This window comes from Diadema antillarum, unplaced genomic scaffold (genome assembly GCF_040938485.1).
Source record: "Diadema antillarum isolate AM-2024a unplaced genomic scaffold, OU_Dant_1.0 seq00000546_RagTag, whole genome shotgun sequence".
In the NCBI taxonomy this organism is placed as follows: Eukaryota; Metazoa; Echinodermata; class Echinoidea; order Diadematoida; family Diadematidae; genus Diadema; species Diadema antillarum.
Genome location: NW_027271492.1, coordinates 888672 through 913750, shown reverse-complemented (window position 1 = coordinate 913750; position 25079 = coordinate 888672). Strand labels below are relative to the sequence as shown.

Here is a 25079-nt window from a genome sequence, read left to right as displayed (position 1 = left end):
CTTGCGATACCGATATTTGGTCGATCGCTCTTGGGACGTACACTTCCAGTTTTGCGGTTTACCCAAGTCACATCCTTCATCTACAGATATTTTACATAATTTTGTTGTTTTGCATCATCGGCCCAGCATTTATGGGCGGCTTTGCAGAAGAATCCCATTCATGAAATGTAATGTTACAGATTAGAAATAACTCTATTATTTGACAGATTATTAGACAGAATTTAATACGAACTGTGAATACCAGTACTTCGGCGTTCAATGTGCATAAAAGCATACATTTACACATCGCGCATTCATAACCGGAAGTTTATATCCCAAGAATTAAAGGTAAAAAAATTAGAGCGCCACACGCGTTAAGATGCGGAGAGCTATATGCCATAGGGAGAATTAATTGTTCACTTTTTTTCCACTTCTTACCAGATGATGTTACCAAAAAGCATTTTTGGTTCAAGGTATGGCTTTCAACTTACAACTTTAACAAAATACAGTGGCCTTTGACATTGAACTTTGGCCTTTCACCAACATCATGTTCATGTAAATAATTGTCAATTTATCTCTTCTGTCTTCAAACTTACATCACCACTGGACGGTTTTTAGGTGATGAAATGACAAGAAATACTTTTAACCTTTCACTACTTTTATTTCTCAAGTTTAAAAAAAAAAAAAGTCATCTACAACTGTATTTCTATATTTACAACAAAATTATATCACCATTGGATTTTCATAGATGAAGTTACTGCTGAATATGCATTTTTTTATTTAGGAAAAAGGTCAGTAGCTTTGACCTTTGATCTTGATGAACCACTTACAAAATTGCCTAGCATGTCCCAATTTGTAAAATATTATACTTTTGAAACATAGGTGTATACAGTCATTGACACTAAAAACACTTTCAGTTGACTTCACTTTGTCAATTTCTAACAAAGGGTTTCCATTCTAAAATTCTCCTCATTTAATCACAGAAGCCACTGATGATCAATGAACCCCAATTTTTATCAGACTTTTTATTCTTTGACCTCTACAATTCAGCTGAGCACTGTCGAAGCTGCATCATTTCATGCAGAGAGTACTTGTATGACTTGAAACATCTGGACTGGACCAGATGACCCACGTTACCAGCTTTTTGCTTCCAACCCACTTCCCTTATTCGCCACGCAATGTTGGTAATGGGCATGGTCAGAGGGCCTCAGCAAACTGGTAGGAGCGCCTGGTGCACTGGATGAGGAGAGGACTGACCCCTTGTTTGAATCCTGCAGCAACCCAGGTCATCTCCAGTAGTCTCCTTGCCAGGCTTTGTCTCTGGCTTTCTGGCTGCACATTAGCAACATGTCAAAGAGGAACAAGAACAAGGAATAACACTGATCATCAGGAATACAAAGGAATGCCTAAAGAGAACATCCGCAGTAATCTGTACCTTGATAATAATAGTTGTGCTACATGGATCAATGATCATTACAGCTTACATTACTGTGGCATCAAATAAATCAAAGACAGAACCTTTCTGAAACAGCTCTACTAATTATTTATTGAATGAAGGAAATAAAGGGACATATAGACATAGTAAAGTGACATATCAGGAAACACTGGGGGAAAAAAAAAGCACTAGTGTCACCTACTGTCTATAAAACAAACTACTCAAAGTCCTGTTTACCTCAGTTTAACTGACAGACATGTTTCATCTTGAAAACAACAACAAACAAACAACACAAAGCAGAATGACAACAGTTCATCTCTAGCTCAAAGCAGCTCGAGTTGGTGTGGAGAGGAGAAAAATATTTATTTAGTCGGCATATCTCTTGACTAATGTAAGAGATAATATACAAAAGAACACTATATGTGTTTACATAGTGGACGTGTATTGGTCATGCTACAAAACAGAAATGGGGCCAACACTTGACACTTCACACTTGACACTTGATTCCCCATTATCACCCCTTGAGGAAAAAAATGCACTACAGGTAAAGGTATTTTCACTAAATAATAGCAATAAATTGACCATAAAACTACATTGCACAGCAGAGTTTTTTTGCAAAATAAAATAAATGAAAAAAATTGTTTTATATGAATAAATGTTCAAGGAATGTTCGCATGCATTTTCATTTCGCGAATTTCGTGAGAGCCAAGATTTGCGAAATTGAAATGAACGCTAAAGTTCTTACCTACACGAATGCACTGAATGCCAGTGGCAATTCGCGAAAATTTCATGCAGCGAAAAAGGCCATCGGCTCCAATTCACGAAAATTTCATGCCGCGAATATATTGTGTTTTACAGTATGCAGTTTGTTGCTGCTGGTTTGTTTATATGAAGATCTATCACTGATGTTTATCAGATCATTATTACAAACCACCGGCAATTACAATTTTAAGGAGATGAGAAACACTTTCCCCAAATTCATGAAAGTAGTACAAATGAAATCCATGGCTTAGATTTAGTAAATGGACTAGAATAAGTGTGAAAAAATACGAGCATACCTTTCACAAGCGAGAATCAGTACATGGTGACTATTGGACGTCTGTTGGCATATGCAATGTGTCGAGTGCATTTACACAGAAAATTTCTGCATAAGCCAAGGACTAAAATTTTAAATACCTTTGTGAATTCAGGCCAATGAGTCAACATTCAAAGAAGAGACTGACCTCGAGATTACCAGTGAGCATTGGGGAATTGTAGGTATCGCAGAGGCCGACAATATCGCCGATGTCGGCACAGTGGGACTGCTCGCTGCTGGCATTGAGGACAACGAAGCAGACTCGCCCGATGAAGTAGCTCATGTCCAGGTGTCCCACAGAGTCAGCAATGACCTTCATGCTGAAATGCATGTTTCCAACAGATAAGTGAAACAATTCATTTCCGAGAAATCAATATCTAATCTGCAATGACTCTACACATTGAACAAAACAACCATTTGAGGTAAAATCATCCATTTCCTGTCTTTCTTTTTATTGAAAAAAGTAAAGAAGTAAACCTGGTACATTTTGTATCTGGGACACCCTTCTTCATATCCATTCATCTGCACCTTGCTATTTCAATTTCTTAAGTGCAGTTGATATTCAAAGCTTTAAAAATATGAAATAAATTACACACATGTACAGACAACATACTGTCACAAGATATAGTCTCTTCACAGCTCATATCATGCATCAGCATTACCTATCAGGAAATATATTGAAAATGAACTTGATAAGAAACATTTGTTACCAGCAACTTCCTGCAAATGTGGATTCATTTATTGGCAGGCCCCCATATAAATCACAAGGAAGAATTCATAAAGGTAAAGGTACATCACTATGCAAGGTGCTACATACGTGCTTGCCAGACTGCCTGGGGAAAGTGAAAATCAAAGCTTGGCAAGTGTTATTGAACAATGAGAAAAACATGCTTACCCATATTGGGCAAGCAAACAATTTTGAAGCCACCCTTTTTTCACTTTTCTCTCTACAAATCCACAAAGTCAACTATACAGAGGTCCAACGATAATGACTGTTTAGTGATGCAATGCACTTGAGTTTCATTTCAGCAACTTTTCAACACTTAGAAAGTTACATAACAAAGCCCCAATGCAATGCAACGCCAACACACGATCAAACAAAGTTTGTTTACCCTGTTGTGTTTGACCCGTTAAGGACGAGTCCCGAGCATACTCAGGCAGGAGTCTATGGGAAATGCATGTTGTAGCAAAATCAGTCCATCCTCATTGGGTTAAGCATGGAAATAAATGTGTGTGCTGTTTATTCAAATGATGGTGTTTTATCAATCTCATGACTTGAAAGTGATTTTCTACATTATTTTCTTATTTTTGAACTTTTTGTTCCTGGGCAAGTAAACTTAATGTTTGGGCTAGTGTTCTGCAACAATTTGAAATCTATTTGCCCAAACGGCAAGCGGTAAAAAAGGAAGAAAGAAAGATTACGTAGCACCCTGCACACGTATGATTTTCTTTTTTTTTTAAACCTCGAAGCTAAAACCTATAAGTTTTAGCATAATCTCTGTGAAATTCATACTTGTTTGTAGTGGCTTTCTCACCTCATTTTCACACTGGCATCAAGCAAGAAGACGACAAGGTCAATCTTTGGTCGCTGGTCATCATTCTCAGGAGGGAGGGGCAAGCTTGTAGCTGTACGTCTAAAAGTAGTATAAACAAAAGAGTCAAAATTTGCCCTTTTTTTCCTCTCCCTTTGTAACTCAGCAAATCTTACGTTGTTTAATGCTTGATTGATATAGATACTTTTTGATGAAAGCTTGGAGCAAGTTTTGTGATAAATTCCGACCAGAATGGAAATATCTCTGCAATTTTGCTGACAATCTATTTGATCTATCATTGATTGCTCCTCATATTATTTGATATTCATTTCATATACACTTTATCAAAATAAAACGCTATTACTGGTTCTTAGTTGTATAAGAACCTACAGTTGCTAACTACAGCATTCAAGTAATAAGTCATCAAACAGATTCAATCTTGTGTGTACATACATTGTCTACTGATGCATCACAGCAACATGTGAAATACACAGAAACATTTCGCACTTCCCTGAATTGTATTTGACAGCAGATGTCCCGATATTGCAATGAAATCATGGATTAACAGTGACTGAAATCCATTTTCCATGGAAATGTACTTTGCAAAAAATTTGATGCACATTATACATCTGTTCATCTCATTAATTAACTCTACTTCTTTGTAGCAACACCCAACACATCATTTATAGCACTTCAACCAAATCCTAACGAATCTAATGACAGCAAATAAGAGTGACCATGTATTCCCCACCCCCCCCCCCCCCTTTTCATTATGATGCCATGATACTGCTTGGTATAAAAGGCTCAACAGATGTCAACTTTTCCCAGCACGAGACTCCTTCATAAAAACCAATTCCACTTAGCAATACAAGATGCTGTGAGCATTGTGAAAGCTATCATACACATGACTGGTTTTCCAAAGCATGGACGTGCATGGCATGGTGACTAAAAATGAAAATACTCACACTTGAAGGGAAACATCTGTACTGAGATCCACTAGGCTCCTAGCCAGAGTTTTTGTGTCAATTGCCTGACAGCCAACAAGCTGTAAAGAAAATGGTTAATAAACGTTCAAATTGACAGCAGAACTGCTTACTGACATGAATACTAACTTTAACATTAAAGTGGGGATAAGGCCTACGAGTACAGAATGAAACAGCAAAAAACGATCCAAAGCTAGGGTCTATCAACTGTCATTAATTAATAATATTTTGATTGAGAAGGCCCCATACCACAACTCACAAAGGGCTGGGTAGGTCCTTGTATGTGTAACTTGTAGGCACATCTCGAAAAAGATTCATCAAACTGATTTTAAAGCCAATGATATGATAACATCGCAAAGAACATGTTCTCATTGTTCTTGGGGTAATACCTACCACACTCAAGTTGAAAAAAAAAAGAGTGAACCAAGGTCCCACTTCCAATGCCAAAATTCGACAGCATGCAAAAAGAGAAAAGCATCTGTTCTACTAAAAAGAAAAATCTGTCTGTCCAGCGGAGACTTTGATCATTTTTTCACTTTATCAGCTCTCCTCAAGAAACAAACACAGTCTCCACAGAACATATCCCTGCCCCGACGGCCGACCAGATGCAGTTTACAGACCAATCTTTCAGTCAACTGTTCTATTCGTCTAACTTTACATGTAGCCGGTGGTTGAATTTCGAAAGGCATTATGGTCGAATTATGGGTGGTTTGCTTTAGATTTCTCTTTCTAGCAATGAAAAATAGATATCTTTAGCTAGACCAATCATTAAAATCATCAAAAAGTGACTCAGATCATCCCGATCACTGATCACGTGTCGAGGGCACCTGTGACCTGGGCCCCGTTTTGTCAAAAGATAAAATCAATTTTAAATTTTTGCTACCACACAGGTAGCCCCGGAGACCCGCCGCTCTGCGGCGGGGTCCTGGCGGCTACTTCGCAGTTTCGTTAAAGTGAGAATCACGAACAACTCCCTATTGCCACATATACGGCAACTTCACAAATAAACCATGGCTAAATTTCTATCATAAACACAGTGACAATAAAAAATGAAATATATACTACCCCATTGCCTTGTTTCTTCTCACCAATTTATCTGGAAACTGCAAAATTTTCCACATTTTTTAGGAGTAAGCGGCCTGCCCTAGTGGAGAGCTTTGCTGCTATTTTGAACGTGTATATCCATTTGTACGCATCTACGCATGCGTGAACAGTGACGTCACCGTTACGGATGCTCAAGGATATGAATAATGCATCATCGCACGGTGCATATAAGGTGAAATGAATATGCATCATGTAGCGAGCGATACAGCTGTCAATGGACCGACTGAATGCATGCTGTGCGCATGTGCAAGTGATTGTGAGTTTTAGTGAGCATCGGTGAGCTGAAGATATTTGCCTTATAAGACAGCATTTTCTGCATCATAAGCAATGAAATGCATCAAACAGTCGCCGATGTGAATCATTTAGGTTTAATCGACCCATGTAAGTATTCCTAGTAGTTTTTGTTGAAAAATTAAGGAAATACAGCGCCGGAACGGCACCCGTTTGGTACAACATTAAAATCTCGATGCCAAAACGGCGCAGCCCAACACTGTACGTTGTACGTTGGGGCTGCTGGTCGCAGTTACCACACAGGCTGCCATGCCATAGACTTACAGTTGAAATCAACTATATAGATCTAGATCTAATCAATGTTAACTCTTCATAAAACAGGGCCCTGGTTCTTAATTCTTCGTGTTCTTACTCGATATAGTGTCTAGAAACTCTAGGCCCCTACTCGACTACTCTTTACTTCTTATTAAGACCTAGACTAGACAGAAAAATCCGTCTGTCCAGAGGGCAGAGGAGTCTTTTATTTTTGTGACGCTATCTCTCTCCGAAGGGAATCCATGAAGCCAGACGCAGCCTTCGCAGAACATTTCCCCGATGACCAGATACAGACAGATCTTTCGGTCAAGTTAAGACCCAGCCCAGGTAACCTGGTAACTGCGACCAGCAGCTACAGTACCGTACCCTAACCATCAAACCCTAAAAACCTAACCCTAACCCTAAGCCTAACGCTGGAGCGCTTCTTTGAATGTGTCAAATTTATGAATCTGCTTTATGTTACTCGGCAGATTATTCCAATCCTTCGCTGTTCTATGGAAGAAGGAGTTGGCGAGAGCAGTTGAGGAACCGTATAAAGTAGAGTAATTATCCGGATGATAACTTCGGGTTGTCATACCTCTCGGTGCTTGAGCAGGACTGATATAATCCTCGAGATTTAGATCAATATTGCCGTGCTTTATTTTATGAAATGTTGATAGCCTTAAAAGCTTGCGTCGTTCTGGGAGTGGATGAAGTTTGAGATCCTTTATCATTCCGGAGATGGAAGATTGCCACTTGTAATCATTACAGATGAATCTGGCTGCTCTATTTTGTACTGCTTGAATCTTGGAGATGTTACGTTGAGTGAAGGGGTCCCATACTGTACAGCAATACTCCAAGTGGGGACGCACTAGACTCTTGTATGCTTGTAATTTAACATTTCTCGGTGCATTATGTAGATTACGACGGAAAAGCCAATCATGCTGCTAACTCTAACTGTAGTATATCAATAACCCTATTCCAACGTTGTTGATAAGACAACTCCTAGGTTTAACACGCGCCATGCCCCAATCTGTGCCGTCTTTAAAAAAAACGCGCCCAGGGACACTGCAGGGTACTAGGTAATGATACGAATTATTACGATACCGGATCCGCCTCTTAACACTTGCTACTATCAACTGCCATTAGACTACAGTAGTAGACCGAATTCTACGAGAATCTGGGAGTGTTCATTTGTGAGAATAAACTAGACTTTAACTACGTTAGAATAGATGAGAAGTAGAATCTACCCAAATATCTAGACATCACGGATATAAAGGTATGGGACTGTGTTATTTTCCCCACTGCACTGGCCTAACGGTGTTAGGCATAGGCGGAGCTGATCTCTGTCTATACTCGTAAATTTGCATACACAGTATAAAGTCGTAAAATACGTAAATTGATGAGACATACCAATATAACGGCAGTGTTCAGTTCTGGTAATTTGCTGAAAGGATGCAGCACATTCTTTCGGGGGCCGGGGTGACTTTGCTCATCCATGACCAATCACGAACATCTCAAATTTGGCGCATCCATCTAGATTTTGATAAGATGATGTAACGCCCTCTTTCGTTACTCGATTGTTATCACGAATGTTTTCGGTGTGGGTGGTGGTGGTGGTGGTGGTGGTGGGGGTGGGGGGGGGGGGGGAGGAGGGGAGGGGAAAACGTGGGACAACTTTCGACGAGCTCAATTCCATCCTGTGTACGAGCACAGTAAAGACTGAGGTAGTATGTCTTTATTTGTTTTGTTTAATTCAAATCAAACTGTCAAGGATGACAACAGTCTTATAAATTGAATATATGAATTTTCTCTATTCTCTCACCTCATCAAACTTTTCTCGCAGTTATTCACCAACAATATGAAAGGGTGTTACCATAGTTTTAGTCAATGAAACAAACCTAATCATAAACACTTTTTGCTTGCATTCTCATTCCAGTACTTTGTATAGTGTATTCGAGTGCAAGCACTATGATATACGTTCTAAAGACACTAACTAAACAGTCATCTCTGCACTCATAATATAAGTTGACGCAATTGCTTTTATTTTGCTTCTTCTGAGGCACTGATTCGAATGCAAATGCAAGAGCATTACAAAAGTAAATAATTTTTTCAGCTGAATGCTGGTCTATTTATGCTTGAAAGAAACTTCTTTATTTTTAAATTCAACATTTTTCACTTTCCTAGCATAATGAAAGAGCACTTCATTTACCTCTTTCAGAAAGCAAAGGGAATAATATGTGCATTACTTTAACATTTTGGTACGAAAAAGTCAGTGGAATGTGTACTTTTCATTGAAAAAAAAGAAAGAAATTTTCCATAATGACATCATGAACTGCAGCAGTCTTGTTATCTAACAATGACAGCACCAAAGCCTTAAAAAATTCATAACTTTGGAATCAATTGTCCCATTTTCCTTCCACTTTCTTTGATCTGTTCTACTTTTATTATCACTGTCTTTCACTCAATCCACACAAACTGTTGGCCAATCAGGTGATGTGAAATCCAGTGTAATGTACATAGTATTATCTCATGGAGTTACATCATATGCTATTTCAAGCAGCGTTTCTTTGTGGGATTTAATAAAAATATAGATCACTAAGAATTTTACCTGGGCTAAGCACAGAACTGGGAAATTGGATGCTGTGAGCATGGTGCACTCAACGATATGGATAAGGATGAACTATTACGTAATATATTTGACATTCAATGACAGATTTTCGCCCGACATACATTCAATCATCATACCATGACATAATAAGATTATGAAGAAAAGACAGGCACATAGCAAGCAAGGTACGAGGCAACAGAATATCTCCTTGATTTCATTGATATTTTATTAACTAGGAACACAAGCTGTACACATTAACAGTTGGAAAATATTTCTCAATCTTTACAAATTCCTCGATCATAAAAATGCATTACTTTATTCACCAGTGAAGAGGAGGGTCAGTCTCTATGTACAAAATGAACACAATCCAACCCTGACTTGCTATGGTACATTCACACTACTTTTAGTGTGTCAGAAAGATTCTTAATGGTCAGGTACCCATAGCAGTAGGTCTTTAAAATAAGTCACATTTTATGACTAATTTACGAAGAATTTCACATTAAAAAAAAAAAGACAGTGACAACTTTTAAAAATCAAAAGACAATCCAAATTCAGAGAAAAGAAAAATATTCATGGCATGATTGCGAGTCACTGCATTTCATTTTTATGACAAACATGCTTGCAAAGTGAGGGAAATGATCCTCTAAAGAAAAGGAATACATGGGACTATGATGACACAAAGATGACATGGACTCCAAATTGAGCAGCCACAAATTTTGAATTAATCCATGTATTACATCTTTTCAGACTCACGTGACAAAAAGGGGGGAAGATGAGCAGAAAGTTTACGAAATATGGTCTAAGCTTTCTCTCAGCATACTCTGAGTTACATGAATCACAATGGTCTGCTTGTCTTTTGAAAATTGTCCCTACATGTATGTAAGTCTGCCCGTATGTACAAAGCCTAACCAGCTGACAGAATGGGAATGGTTAGAGTCAGAAAAAAACAAATTCTATAATGATATACAACCGTTTTATGTTCATGGGGCAACTAGATACTCACTTACCAATGAGTTTTCGGTCAGGTGCATAGCTTTTACAGGGTAAAGAAAGAAGAGGTTGGAAAACAGCAATGTTTTGAAATCAGTGTATGAGATGCCTAGCTGCGCATCTTCCTCAGTTACCAATTAATAAGGCAAAATATATTTGTACACCTGCCGAACATAGTAGCAAGTTATTTCTTACTGTTCATATTCCAATAACGCCCTCTGGAACTACGCAGAGAAGTTACATGGCAACATACTGTGGCTCTTCCTGATGATTTAACTCATTAAGAAATAATTATAAGTAAGTTGTGACTGGACATTTAAAGTGTCCTCACATGACAATGTTTATCCACATATACTGGTCTGCTTCCATAGACTTACAATGCCTACAGTCCACTTCAAACTAGAATCTGCTTCAAGCTGTGCATAAAATGAGAAAGCTTTTAGTCCCACTGCATTCGTCACAAAGAGATTCCATAGGCAGTAAAGTGCAGAGGATATTTGTACAGCTGCACCCTTTTTGTGCCAGGGACTTTGGACAGTGTGTATAATGCTATGAGGTTCTGTGCCATAAGCACACAGAGGGTTTAATACATCTGACGATGAGTTTTGATTTGTCTGAAGATGATTCCGTGCAATGGGCTCTTTTCAATTCTATCCCCTCCTATGATTTCATCTCTGATTCTCTCTAAAAATATGCCTTACCCCCCAATCCACCAACACAACAAATTTTATAGTCTAAAATTTGAATGCCCAATGCATCTATCAACAGGGAATTACAATACATGAAACAAGTGGTGCAAACAAGCTAAACATGGTGCAAAGTTATGATAGATAAGAATACCTCATCATGACGCTATACTGGGTATGTCATTTTTCTAATGACTTTCTGACAGTGAGTACATTGACGACCATCACAAGTTAGTGCTTTAATTACACTCTGGACAAATTAAACATTTATGTTCATATCCACTAATCAAAGACAGCAACAAAACTCTGCAATCGATGTTGGGTGAGGAGGCTGTAAACAAACTATGAGCACACACTCAGCCATAAATTTGAATTCAATCACATATTTCATCAAGACATATGCTAGTAGTGTACAGAGTTTCACAAGAAAAAAAAAAAGGCTCAACTGGAAAATTCATTCTTCCCTAGTGCAGTATATACTGTGTCTGAGAGATGATCGTTTTGCTTGTTTGAATAGCAAGTTATAAACATGCTTCATCATGTACTGCATAATTTTAACAAAATAAATATGACATTGGCACAGTGTTGCATGCCTGTTGAGTATTCAACAGAATCAGATTGTTGAAAGCTGTTGCATATTATCACACAAGCTACCCTAAGAGCACTGGGTACTTGTAACAGAATTATGAAATAACAAAGCACAATGAATAGAACCAAACAAACTTTGACTTCTCAAACAGGACAATCAGAAGTTCCATTTAAGCTACCAGTTCCATTCCTTTCACATTTCTATTAAATTTCATTGGAAAATGGCACTGGACATCAGAACATAACTAAAAAATGATCAGTCAATCCACCAATTTTATAAGCTGTAAGAAATCACAGAATCATTTGAACTTCCTTTTATATTGGTTTAGAGTATCTAATGAAGCGTGTGACTCAGCGGTACGAGGGGGAGGGTAGGTCAATATTCTTTGTTATACAGTGCCACAAATTAATTCTTGTATGACAAACTTAAAAAGATTAGCAAAAAAAAAATCACATTCTTCACAATAGCTTCCATAAGGCTACTTTGTAATGAATGAAACCTTACCACAAAACACAGAGTAAATGATAAACACCTCTTCAAAAATCTCTTTTGACTTTCTTAGTTTGTTTGGATGTGTTACAAAGCACATGCTGTGTCCTAAATTCCACTGAATGAGCTTCCACATGAAGTTGCTACATGACAATCTGGGAACTGGGGTCAAAGGTTATGTGGTCACGGAATCTATAACTAGAATCAATTCCTGCTACCTCCAGCATGCTGTATGGACAATAGACATCTGTACAAATGAAAACTTTTGACAATCAATTCATAACAATGTGTGACATATAGGTGACAATCTCCTGTAAGTTAGGCATTAAAGAACATTAAATTAAACTCAAACAAAACAGGAAAAATGGTACAAGCAAAAGAGCATGAGAAATACATCAACGAGCAAACAAAGACATCTACAGCTACTGCCCCAATATTCTGCTTGACATAGGAATGAACCAAACGACAAATAATATAACACGACCCCCCGTGCAGAAAGCTACTTGTGCTGTAAAACTAAGGTGCAGTTATTTCTTGCCTTGACACTTGTGCAACTTTGGCACAGTCATATGTTTTGACAAATATGATGAAAAAGAACATACTTTATCATCTCTCCTGTTACTTTTCATAGAACAGACAAAGTGTTAGTCTGATCGTATGAAAAAAAAAAATCATGTTTCTTTTCTTTTACTCTCTCTCTTTTCCCTGATATGGCCAACATGTACAGGTGCAGTGTTGTTGTGCGCAATACTGAAATTGAGAATGAATTTGCCAATATACACTTTGTACACTGTATAACAATAAAGTCTTTCCCATGTTATTTTCTCCTTTCCCCTTCTCAAATGGCACCTGATGAACTGTACAAGTCTGCATTCTATCAATAGATGAACGCCAATTTACAAAACATAATGCACCAATGCATCACTGAAAGCCATCTCTGCATCAGAGAAAAGCATTTATGTACAAATTTAATTTGGTTCACTGGGGTGTTCAACATTATCAACACCTAATGTTTGCTCACTGCATTAGATTTGATATTCCTGCCACCTTATAATGGGTAGTTTTAAACACAAATCATCATTCTTCATGAAAGTGTGCTGCTACGGCTATACCAGATTAAGTGTCGGTAATTTACTTTCACAAGCATTGTAGAAACTGTACAGAATTCAGTAGAAAATTATTTACAAAAGAGGGAAAAATTACCAATATACATACTACGCATCAGCCACAGCTCCCAGGTAACACCGGAAGGGAAAACAAAAAAGGAAAAATAAATATATGAAAGATTTTCTAGGAATTGATTGCTATTTACAGGCTCATTTGAGTGATTTCATTTTCTGTATAAAGAACTTCTCAAGGACGTCGGCGCACTGGTAGTAGGGAGTGTCAGTGGGATTGTAGTAGCGGCAGTTGTCAAAGATCTTGCCGATGTCAGCGGCAAAGTCGCTGAGCTTAACATAGTGCTTGTTCTTCAGCCTGTCTTCAACCGTTGAGAGGTCTGGTGGAATGAGAATAGAAAATGGCAAAAATGATTTGCATTTGCTTTTTTTTCCCTCTCAAAGAAACAGATCTTTTTTGAATAAAGAAAAAAAAGGACAATGACGTCTTCTTCTGTTGTTGAAGAAGCACAGAGGAGAGGCAGAACATAAAAAGGCTGATTGTCTTTTTTTAGCACTGTGAGTCATTCAGTAAGATATAACAACGATGCCTGAAAGCTGCAACTTACAACTAGAGCCAAACTGAAATATGAAACATGCTCATCTTATATTCACTAAAACAAGGCCTGGACTTTCCTTCAAACAATGAAAAGTGCTATAGGTGACTCCCATTATAACAAAGTGCTGAGGACCAGCAGTTTTCTTTTGTTACATCAACATTTTGTTAGAGCCGGACAGTACAGCATATAATGATAATAAGGTGCTAATTTGGGACCTGAATTCTTACTTCATTGTAATGAGAATTTCCTTAGAACTGTGTTCATGAAAGCAAGAGAATATCAAGCAGAGGGGTGAAGGGTGAGGTGTGAATTTTCTGCAATTTGTCTCCCTCTACTCACTGCTGGCAACCAGGGATAGCCTGTGGTAGTGTCGCTGCCTGGAAAGCAGCAGATGACAGGTTCCAGTCCAGTGGTTCCTTTTTCCAACATATTTGTTAAATTATAGATCAGCAGTTAAAGGGATGGTACAGTATTGGTGAAGATAAGAATTGGGCTTTTAACTTTTTGCGAGATACCAAGAAAACACTTATGAAATAGTACAGAGCATACAATTTTAAGAGGTATTCAAAGTTTATTTGATGAAAATCAGGTTTGGAATGACTGAAACATCCAAAAGCAAAGTAAAACAAAGCGATCGTAACAAAAGGTGGGCCCCACGCTATATTAGAATCGCTCTGTTTTGGATATCTCAGCCATTTCAAAACCAATTTTCATCAAATAAACGTTGAATTCCTCATGGAATTACATGCTCTTTCATATTTCATAAGAGGTTTCTCATTATCTCACCAAAGAATGTTAGAATCTTGAAATTAGATCTCAACCAAAACTATATGATCCTTTATGATCTAACAAATTTCATTTGTAGAGGGAGACAAATTGAAGAAAATTCACACCTCATAACTGTGTTAGTTATGATGGGAGTGCACTGTATAAAATAAACATATTTTCGCTGCTCCCTTGCATCTGGCATAACTTTCTTACCCATTGGCTCCTTGATGACATCATAATAGTCGGGTGCATCCAACTCACTCACAGGCTCAATGAACGGCCATGCCATCTTATGACTCTGCAGTGATAAGAAAAAGAAAAAGAAATTAAACTTTTCTTTGCCACTGAGTCAAATGAGCACAAAATTCACACATATCCCTATGGACAAGAAGTGAATATGGCATGCAAATGGTTAATGAGTTCGACTTCAAGTTATCTTATAAAACAATTCAATTTAAAAAACTACGAGTTCTATTTCAAAACAATGAACTATGAACTCTGTTTCATGGCACAAGTGTCACGCAAAGAGACATGGAAACTGGTTACCACAGTGCGATTATCTGGTCTATGTTTCCATCATAGAGAGCATATCAAAACTCATATAAACACACAACTTTGCTTTATACCCAGTGAAGGATGTGTCTACAATGTCAAAGTGCACATCAGGGGGCATTTCATGGAGCTTCGTAGAGCATTTTGCCTGACAAATTTGTCAGACAAATTTGCTCTCAGCCAATCAAATGCAAAGGATTTCAGTAGCTTATACCAGTTTGTCTGAAAACATATCTGACAAAATGTTTCATGAAATGCCCCCCCCCCCCCCCTCCCACCACTTATCAGGTGCACATATTCAAATACAGGTGAATGTGAGACAAAAAATGAGCTGGATTTGTTTAAGTCCCCCGACACAATGAATACACCACCCAACCTGGTAATTTATACAGAAATCAAACCAGCTTTATGACCACATCTAAGCTTGAGGAAAAGCTGAGAATGAAACATGGGAAAGAAGAAGAGGAAAAAAAAAGAAGAGAGGAGGGACAACAAAATGATGGGTAAAGAGAAGAGGAAATAGTGGATGGAGACGAGGGGGAAGAAAGAAAGGATGAAGAAACAAAAGAGGAAGATGGAATAAAGGAAGCAATGGAGGAAGATCATTAAAAGGAGGACAAGCAAGAAACATAGTAGGATCAGATATAAAGAAGAAAGAGAAAATGACAAAGAAAAGTGAGAAGAGTAAGGAAAGAATACTGTCACACTGCACAGGTAGGCAGTAAAGGTTTGACATAAACCAAAAGATAAAGGTGAGGATGTTGGGATGGGGGGAATGGAATGGAGGAACACTGAAATCCTACATTCGACTTTCACTCCCTCTCACCTGTAGCTGCCTCAGCATCTTCTTGAGGTGGTCATAATCCTTGCTGGTCAGGGTCTTCTGCTTGGCCAGTCCCTGGAGGCTGGTGCTCTTACACTTGGGACAGATGTAGTTCTCAATGCTCTCCGCCTCCTCCTGTGAGATGCCCACACAGCGACCGTGGAACCAGTCGTTGCATCGGTCGCAGCCAATGTAGAATCTAACAGAAGACAGAGAGAGGACGTCTCAGTGTTGTCCATGAAAACTTACTGTTGCTATTGTATTTGTCCCATTCTTCTTCCCTCTGGCCGTACTGGACATCCTCTTAACTTAATTATTGTGGAACAACCAAGTGCCAACTAATTGTCACTGACATTAAGGATGCTGGCAGCAATCATATTTTTGACAACCTGCAGTACTGCTCTATCATGTTGACCAATAGCTAACTGTAGTTTCCTTTAAAGGCAGGTGATTTCTGACAGAATGCAGATCAAACTCTTATTCTAAAGCAGACAGATGATGTGGCTTTCCCACCCCATCAATTGCCGATCAGTATACCATTAAACATCACACACATTTCAGTTTTTAGGATGCCCATCAGGAAAATGTGGACTCTCAAAAGAAATACAAATAGCATTATTCAAACCACTCTACATTTCAGATACAGATAAGAAATAACAATATCCACATTCTGAAAAGAAGAAAAAAAAACATTCTGAAAAGAATGGAAAAATCTGAAAATGTGCTCGACATAGAAAAGAAACCAAGGAGGGATAAATCAAAGCACAAGTTTTCTTAAAGGTTGACGTACTGCGACTCGTCATATGGCTGTCTGCACAGACAGTAGAGTTCCTCATCTGTCTCCTGTTTGACCTGTTTGCAGGCATCACAGACGTACTCCTTGAGAGCAGCGGCCATCTTCTCTGTCACCTTCACACAGGACCCATGGAACCAGTTCAGGCACACATCGCAGCCAATGTAAAATCTGGGGCAACAGATTAAGCCAAGGAACATATAAATCATCATTAAATAGCACACATACACTTGCATAACTATTTTCAGTCTAGCATGATTATACCAAGCCACAACACAGATTAAAAATACCCAAAGATAAAAGACATCCTAGGAATTACAGAAAGTTCATACTAAAGGAGACAGCTGATTTGTTCAGTAAACTTTTTTTTTTTTTTTCATTCTGAGAAAATAAAGAAAACCTTTCACTTATAAGAGTACAGGCTCATCTGTGTGAAGGCTGTAGCATTGATATCTACAAGTTTTGGAGGTAAACATTTTGTATAGAGATCAAAAGTTTAACATCAATTCCAAAACTTTCAACTATTCCATTCTAATAGCCATCAAGATGAAGGAATATGAACTCACTTGGATGCATCATACGGAGTCTTGCAGATGCAGTACAGCTCGTCGCCCGTTTCCCCACCCTCTGCTGGTTTGGCGACAGGTTGACCACTCTCAACACCCACTTCCATCCTGACTGCCTCCACCATGCCAGTCTCAGTCTCAGTCTCAGGTTCTTCCTTGATGACAGGTACTGACACCTGTGACTCCTCGCTGCTCATCACCTTCGTCTTCTTCTTCTTGGCGGTCAGCTTCTTCCGCGCCTTGGCCTTGGCGATCTTCTTCCTTGCCGCCGTGGCTGCCGACGTCTTTTTCGGTTTGGACGTCGTGATGGCGACAGGCGTGACGGTGGAGGTGACTGTGGTTTCAAGAGCCGGGGTGGGGACGGGCTTGCTTGTGGTAGACACTACGGTGACGGGGGCTGGAGATGTTGTGGTTGCTGCTGCGATTGTGGCTGCGGTTATCGTTACCACTGGTTCCTCAGCTTTCTGCTTCTTGGGCTTGACCAGACCAAGGGCTTCTTTCTCCTTCCTCTTCTCTGCCCATCGTTCCCTCCGCATTTCATTCTGTGGAGGTGTAACGGATATGGATTCCCATTCTCAAATCCTGGTTAAAGTACATTCTTACTTAACTGATGATCTTACCACAGTGGAACTATGCCATAAAGTGGTTGGTTAAAACAAACCCTCTTATAGCAAGGTGATTTTGGAAGCAAAAACTCTTTCTTAATTTGTTTGTTTGTTTTTTTTTGTGTGGGGGGGGGGGGGGGGGGTGGACTCTGATATCGTGAGAAACCTGATATAATATGGTAACTGCCATAATTTTTATGTCCCTGTTATAAGAATGTCCCCCTGTAACTTATATCTTATCATGGGGGAGGGGGTGAGGGTTGAATATTAGGGTTGCTTGCTGTCAGACTGTAGGTGGCGCTAGAGCTACTCACATAGATGTCCATCTTGAGGCGTCGCTCCAGCTGGTTACGCTTGAGGAGGATGGCGTCCTTCAGCTTGGCCTTGTGGCACTCCAGCAGAGCCCGCTTCTTGCTGCTCTCGGCTTGCTGGCGACGCTGGTCCCGCGACATCTCCTGGTGCTTGCGCTTCCGACTCTGCCTCTCCTCCTTCTCAATGCGGTCCAGGATGGACTTCATCACGACCTGACAGGCATGGTTCCTGGACAGGGAGATTAGCATGAAAGCATCAGTCATCACCGATTATGGCTACTGTAAAGCAGGAATTTTTGAAGCATAAAATTTTCGCAAAGAAGGAATGTTCAAGTGCATTTTAATTTTGCAAATCACAAACCAAGATTCATGAAATTAAAATGCATGTGAAAGTTCCTGTCTACACAATACGTATTGAATGCAAGTGACAATTCACGAAAATTGCATGCCGCAAAAATATCTTGCTTTACTGTAGTGTAGAAGAATTTTCGCTAGCATTTTAATTTTGCGAATTTTGGCTCTTGCGAAATTAAAATGCACGGGATCATTTCTGGTTTTACAGTATACTTATGAGCAGAAACAGATAATACAGCACAGCATGAAAAATTACATTCATCTTAAATCAATGAAACTAGCAAAAAATATTCATTCAGAAGTTGCATAACAAGCACCTTGCTAGCTCTACAGTATTACAGAGAGCTCCAACATAACCCATCATCATGCCAACAAGTGACATTGCCATTATACACACACACATGATAAGAAAAATCAAATTAGCATGATATCAGAAATAATATGTAGAGATTTGAAAATGGAGGTTGAAAGACTTTTCCTTAACACCTTGATCTATATGTCTTGGCAAAGTAATTTGTTTTCACATTACTACTCACTTCTTACATATGTAATATTCACCTACTCGGCATTAGAACATGCTGTATCAACAACTCTGCTACAAAGTACTTGTCATGGATGTTATTGTATTACACATTCCTCAAGACGAAAGGAGTAGATTCTTTTACGTAATGAAAAGAATGCTTCCTTCTAGTATCTTGGTATCCAAACCTTGAATTCCCTGCACACATTGCAGTGGTCACACATGATCCAAATAATAATTTCAAGCTTCCTACAGGATCCCATGCTATACAACTCACTTTCTTTCAAAGTGATGCCAGTCTCATTAATTCATGTAAAGCATATGCTTCAATTTTTTTTTCTTTGACAATGGCAACTTCTATTCAGACCCATTTTCTCCATGAGGTTATCTGCTCCTTTAATCTCTCTCACAATCCATTGAGTCCCTGTAATGTAAGACTGACGACATCATCATCATTGTGAAAGGACCAGGTTAAAGAACTCACCTCTGCATCTCTTCTCTTTCTTTTGTGTGCTTTGGCTGCGACACCACAGGCTTCTTTGGCAATCTTTGTGAGAACTCTTTACTCTGGAATAGGAAAGAGAAACATCTCAAATTTTATTTCTCTGAATCATGGACAGAAACTCTCAGAGCAATACCACTCATCCTAATGTTATATTTGAATAAGATACAACTACTCAACAATATCACATAGCAGGTAAATAATGGAGAACACCCAAAAGGGTTGGGGCATTACTGAGCTGATGTCATCTTGATAATCAGCTTTGATGTGAAACTTAAAAGTGTCCACATAAGTTATATATTTGCTCTCCTGACCAACAATATCATTCCATTCAACATATAATACACAGATCTCTTTGAGATCTTGTTAAAAAGATGAAAGTTGAGGACACTTGAGGGGATACATTGTACTTCATGCTATGCCAATGAATTTGCCCTCAATTGTGCAAACTTGTCAAAATGTCTGTTCCTTTACTGTCTCTTACCAACATTGACAAAATTCAGTAGCCCCACACTGGAAAGTCTGAATATCTCGGCTAATCAATAACATTCTGAGGTGTAATCCGAAAAAATGGAACTTTGTCATGATAGAGAACATTTTGCCATTCATCAAAAAGAACTGAACATTACCAGCTATCCATGAAGGAAGTTAACAGTAATGGCTTACAAACCGCCAATATCAAGAATTTCAGCATTCCCACTCTGACAGAAAATTGATGGCATATTTATTGCAACAAAAGCTCATTTGCTTCCCCCCTTATACTTACTGCAAGACGATCTGGAGTGAACTTGGTGTGTGCCTGGACTGTAGCCAGTGTGGTCTGGTTCTGTTTACTCTTCTGCAGCAGCTCCAGTTGCTGTTTGATCAGACTCACCTATAGACAGCCAAGCAAGACCAAACATATGAACAAGATCGGGGCAAAATGGCTGCTGGAGCAGAGCTTTGTGCTTGCACATGTAAGCTTACTGCACAAGGCAACAGATAATTGCCAGCTAAGATTTGTTTTCCCTTAATTTGGAGAATATTTAAAATAAGAGTTTTTGGATGAATTGAATTACTTTTACAAATCAACTGAACCTAACCACTTGAAATATGTGATGCAAAATCAAAGCTCTACAAATAATACTTTAAAAAAAAAAGAGGTTTTGATGGTATAGGTTTACTGAAACACGCTGACTCAATCTCTACCATCACATTAAAGGGATCATATAGTTTTGGTTAAAACCTAACTTCACATTTCTAACATTATTGGTGAGATAACGAGAAACCTCTTATGAAATATGAAAGAACATCTAATTCCAACAGGATTTCACTGTTCATTGCATGAAAATTGGTTTTGAAATGGCTGAGATATCCAAAACAGACCGATCCTAACAAAAGGTGGGACCCGCCTGTTATATTACGATCGCTTTGTTTTACTTTGTTTTTTGATGTTTCGGCCATTCCAAACCGATTTTCATCAAATAAACTTTGGATTCCTCTTAGAATGGTATGCCCAGTACTATGTCATAAGTGGTCTCTTGGTAGATTGTTCAAAAAGTTTAAAGCCCAATCCTCATCTCCACTAATACTATACCATCCCTTTAACAATGCTATGCCTTCATTTAGAATACCCTTAATTTAAAAAAAAAAATCAAAAGAAAGAAAATAATAAACAACTAGAAAAGCACTCTGAGAGCACTGACCTCCGCCAAGCATGCAGCTTATTTCCATCACTACACTGATCTTGTTCTTCCATAGAGATATCATACGTACACACAACATCGGTGCTGAAAGTCGCCCGATTTCCCAATATAGAAGCCTTTGTTATGTCATAAGCCCTCAGCTGCACGGCGCGCCTCACCCCAGCAGAAACTAGAGCAGGCAAACCTCAAATACGCGCAGCCTGAACTCCCAAGTTCATTGACCCTACCTACCAAAACATCAAAAATCCTTCATGAATTCCCCAAAAATTCTCGGATTATTACCAAAAGTTAATCGTTTGTTACTTGTGTCGTTCTCAACCTTTCCTGCAAGTTTCATCCCAATCCGTTCACTACTTTTTGAGTTATTTTGCACATAGACAAACTAACTAACTAACGAACGAACACACAAACCAACGGTAACGAAAACATAACCTCCTCCCTTGGCGGAGGTAATAAATGTGATATAAAGCCTGAATGTGTCACACTCCAGCATATGTCAATAATGCAGTTTGCAGAATACATGAGAAGCATTACACACGAGCTACCCGTCAAGATTTCTGTCCCACCTGTTGCTGTGCAGTCAGATTGGCGATTAGCTTGGCTCCCTGGAAGGTGGCGGGGGTAGACGTCCCTGCGGTAGAGGCTGCCGCAGCCAGCTGCACCCCTGGCCTGGCTGGCATGGGGTTGGTGGTCCCCAGAGAGGTGGAGGCTTGCTGGAGCAGCAGGTTTTCCCCCGGGGTCTGGGCCAGGCGGATGGGCTTGGGCGTGGCGGCAGTTAGGGGCTGGGTCTTAATGGTAAGCTGAGGCTGCTGCTGCACTTGAGTCGCAATGGGAATCTGACATGTACAAAGAAGCAATAAAATACTAGGAAAATATGGCATGAGGAGTAATAATTGCCCAGTGCCTGCCTTCATGGACAAATGAAAGAAGAGCAATGATAATCATGGAATATAGGGTGCTCCCATTACAACGAACAAGGTTATAACGAAACTTTGTTACGAGAAAGTACAATTCAGTTCCCAAAATAATTACCCGTATAGATGAATACACCCTATCAGCAACTGAGGATATTCATGACAGGTATGATGGTGTGTGTCATTGGTTTGGGTTATGAATATTCTTGGAATAACTTATACTGAACAGCCCTTTACAAGGCTCAAATATACCCAATCACATACACATTTTGTGACACAAACAGAAACTTTCTTTCGCATAGTGGATGGAGGAAAAAGAGGCGAAAAAAGTAAAAGCTAATGAAGAAGTAATGCCCCCAGCACCAGTAGGGGTGGAGGCATAATATTCCACAGGATGTCCTCAAAGATGAAGGCACACATACCTTGGCGATCTGTGCCTGAGGGAGCTTCTGCTGCACTCTAGGGGCCACCAGGGTAGGGGAGGTGATGGTGGTGGCGGCTGCTGCAGCCGCAGCCTGCTGCTTCTGATTCTGCTGTGTCTGCTGCACAGCCTGGACTGCTGCCTGCAGGTTGACCTGGGGGATGCTGCCTGGCGTGGAACCTGGAAGAGATCAGCAAGACATATGGATTGCCATTTGTGTTAATTCAATACACCTTTGAGAATATACAAAGCCAAGGCTTATATCCTACAAATAATACTGCTTGTGTGCACAGCACGTAGAAAAGGGGCACAGAATTCTTAATCAAACTATCATAAAATAAGGTGAAGACATACAAATTATTAAAGCCTTCAATGTACATTGTGAGTCTTAACCCGTTGAGGACGGACTAATTTTGCTATAACACGCATTTTCCATAGACACCTGCCCAAGTATCTCAGGACTCGTTTTCAACAGGTTAATCACTTCAAAATGACACTGCTTGTTTGAAGAGCGTAGGGAATCAAATTATTCTTAACCCTTACTGCACTTCGTTCGATGTTTGACACGCACGCTGGAGTGCTTTCATCACTGACAAGCAAAGATGTCTGGAAACAAATTGTCAATGAGTAGCGATTACCAAGTCCCCTAATACATACTGTGTCACCATGGTCTTACTGTTGGACTATGGCACATTGCTACACCTGCATAGGCTGGCTGACATTACAACTGTGTCAAGACTGGATGGATTACTAAATACTAATGAAAAAACTTGGCAAATTAATGGGATGGTACAGTTTTGGTTGAGACGGGGAACTCAAATTTCAACTTTTTGTGAGATAATCAGAAACCACTTATATGAAATATTAAAGAGCATACGATTCTAAGAGGAATTCAAAGTGTATTTGACGAAAATCAGTTTTGAAATGGCTGAAATGTCCAAAAACAATGAGGTCCTAAAAAAAGGCGGGACTGACCTTATACTAGGACCACTTTGTTTCATTTTGTTGTGATATCTCAGTCATTTCAAAACTGATTTTCATCAAATAGACTTTGAATCCCTCTTAAAACTGTATGCTCTTTAATAGTTCAAAGAGCTAATTATCATGCAAAATGTTAAAATCTGAATCCAACAGCTCAACCAAATCTATACCATCCCTTTAAGCTTAAGTGCCTGGTTACAGAAAGGGTTAATCTTACTTAAAAAGGAACAAGTGACATCGCATGAAGAGATGACATGTGAAATATCAAGGTATTTTCATCACATGGCCAAGGGTCAGAGATACACTGGACCGAGACTCACCCTGGGCAGCATTGGGAGTTAGGACCAGTCGCTGCAGGACAGCTCCCTGGCTGGTCTGGGTCTGGATCAGCTGGGCTGGTATCATCTGGCCTGTCCCCTGGACCTGGACCTGCGCCGGTGTGATGACAAACTTCTGTCCCCCGACCTGCAGGACCTGAGCCTGGTTGCTAAAGACCTGGGCCTGTCCTGTGAGCTGGGGCTGGGTCACTAAGCAACACAAACGTGGCATTGGCATCCAATGTTAGTCTGTGTGTAAACTCACTCTGTATCCAAAGCTTCTTACAACCAGATATGCATCCCATATTACAAAATAACTTCCCCATTTCTTGTGTCTATTTTTCTTACAGATGATTGGGGGGGGGGGGGGGGTTATTGTCTAAGTAAAAGTGGTTTATTAATCCTAGAAATAGCAAGCCATGAACACACACATTTTTTTCCCCTGTTTGATCAGACTCACCTATGGAGAGCCAAGCAAGGCAAGCAGGTATGAATTTTTTTTTTTTTTTCAAAAAGTGACAGGAAATGATACATATTTGGTTCTCATTTTATCTACCTAAAACTTGTCATTAGTAGGCCTATTTGATAATTTTATAACAGATAAAATCTAAATGCTTATTTTACACTGAAAATTTAGACCATCACTCTACAACAAAGTATGCATAACCAATCTGGAATTCATATATAATGCCACCTAAATTAAACTTTGAGTCAAGTATGTTTTTACTGTAGTAAAATGTAATGTGATCAATAGATTTGTTGAAAATGTCATACGCATACGCACATACAGAATAATAATCTCTGGTATATTTTCATGTGGTTAAAACTGGACATTCACTGTGACGGTCGGTCAACAGGCACTCACTCACCTGGTGCCTGGGAGGTGGCTGTAGCCGCAGTGGACGTTGGCGTCTGAGCTCTGACTCCCTGAACCAGCTGTGACACACTGGGGCTTGTGATGACCTGCTGCACCCCAGCCTGCCGGATGGTGGCCACTTTCCCGGGGGTGTTGGGGGCCAGGAGGGGGTTGGTGGATGGGCTGACACCTGTTGGCGGCACCTGCTTGATCACCTTGAGGGTACCCTGGCCCTGGGCCCCTGGGGTGTTGGTGATAACAAATCGGGCCTGGCCCTGTGCTTGGGATGGGTTGGCTATGATTCGAGCCTGTCCGGGAGAATCAAAATAATTTTATATTTACTTTTTTATTTCAAGTTTCCCACATGAAAGACTGGTTCTACGCATACAAGTTTGA

At 39.6% G+C, this 25079-nt stretch overlaps 2 protein-coding genes across 2 annotated transcripts in view; both read right to left on the bottom strand.

The window, feature by feature from the left end:
* Window positions 1-1176: 1176 nt before the first annotated feature.
* On the bottom strand, window positions 1177-8133 carry LOC139734755 (centromere protein M-like). Its single transcript, XM_071645551.1, has 5 exons — window positions 8047-8133; window positions 4987-5066; window positions 4025-4123; window positions 2638-2809; window positions 1177-1311 (listed from the first exon to the last, which is right to left on the bottom strand). The coding sequence occupies exons 1-5, from the start codon at window positions 8131-8133 to the stop codon at window positions 1177-1179; spliced, it is 573 nt and encodes a 190-aa protein (XP_071501652.1).
* Window positions 8134-9430: 1297 nt separating this feature from the next.
* Window positions 9431-25079, bottom strand: part of LOC139734738 (nucleosome-remodeling factor subunit BPTF-like) — a 34095-nt gene continuing 18446 nt past the window's right edge. The window contains exons 9-20 of the mRNA XM_071645532.1: window positions 24697-24991; window positions 23831-24037; window positions 22531-22709; window positions 21761-22030; window positions 20276-20383; window positions 19492-19574; window positions 18137-18362; window positions 17218-17759; window positions 16649-16822; window positions 15862-16057; window positions 14697-14781; window positions 9431-13496 (exon numbers count right to left, since the gene is read on the bottom strand). Coding sequence (XP_071501633.1) covers window positions 13315-13496; window positions 14697-14781; window positions 15862-16057; window positions 16649-16822; window positions 17218-17759; window positions 18137-18362; window positions 19492-19574; window positions 20276-20383; window positions 21761-22030; window positions 22531-22709; window positions 23831-24037; window positions 24697-24991 — 2547 coding nt within the window. The 3' untranslated portion in view covers window positions 9431-13314. The remainder of the gene's footprint in view (window positions 13497-14696; window positions 14782-15861; window positions 16058-16648; window positions 16823-17217; window positions 17760-18136; window positions 18363-19491; window positions 19575-20275; window positions 20384-21760; window positions 22031-22530; window positions 22710-23830; window positions 24038-24696; window positions 24992-25079) is intronic.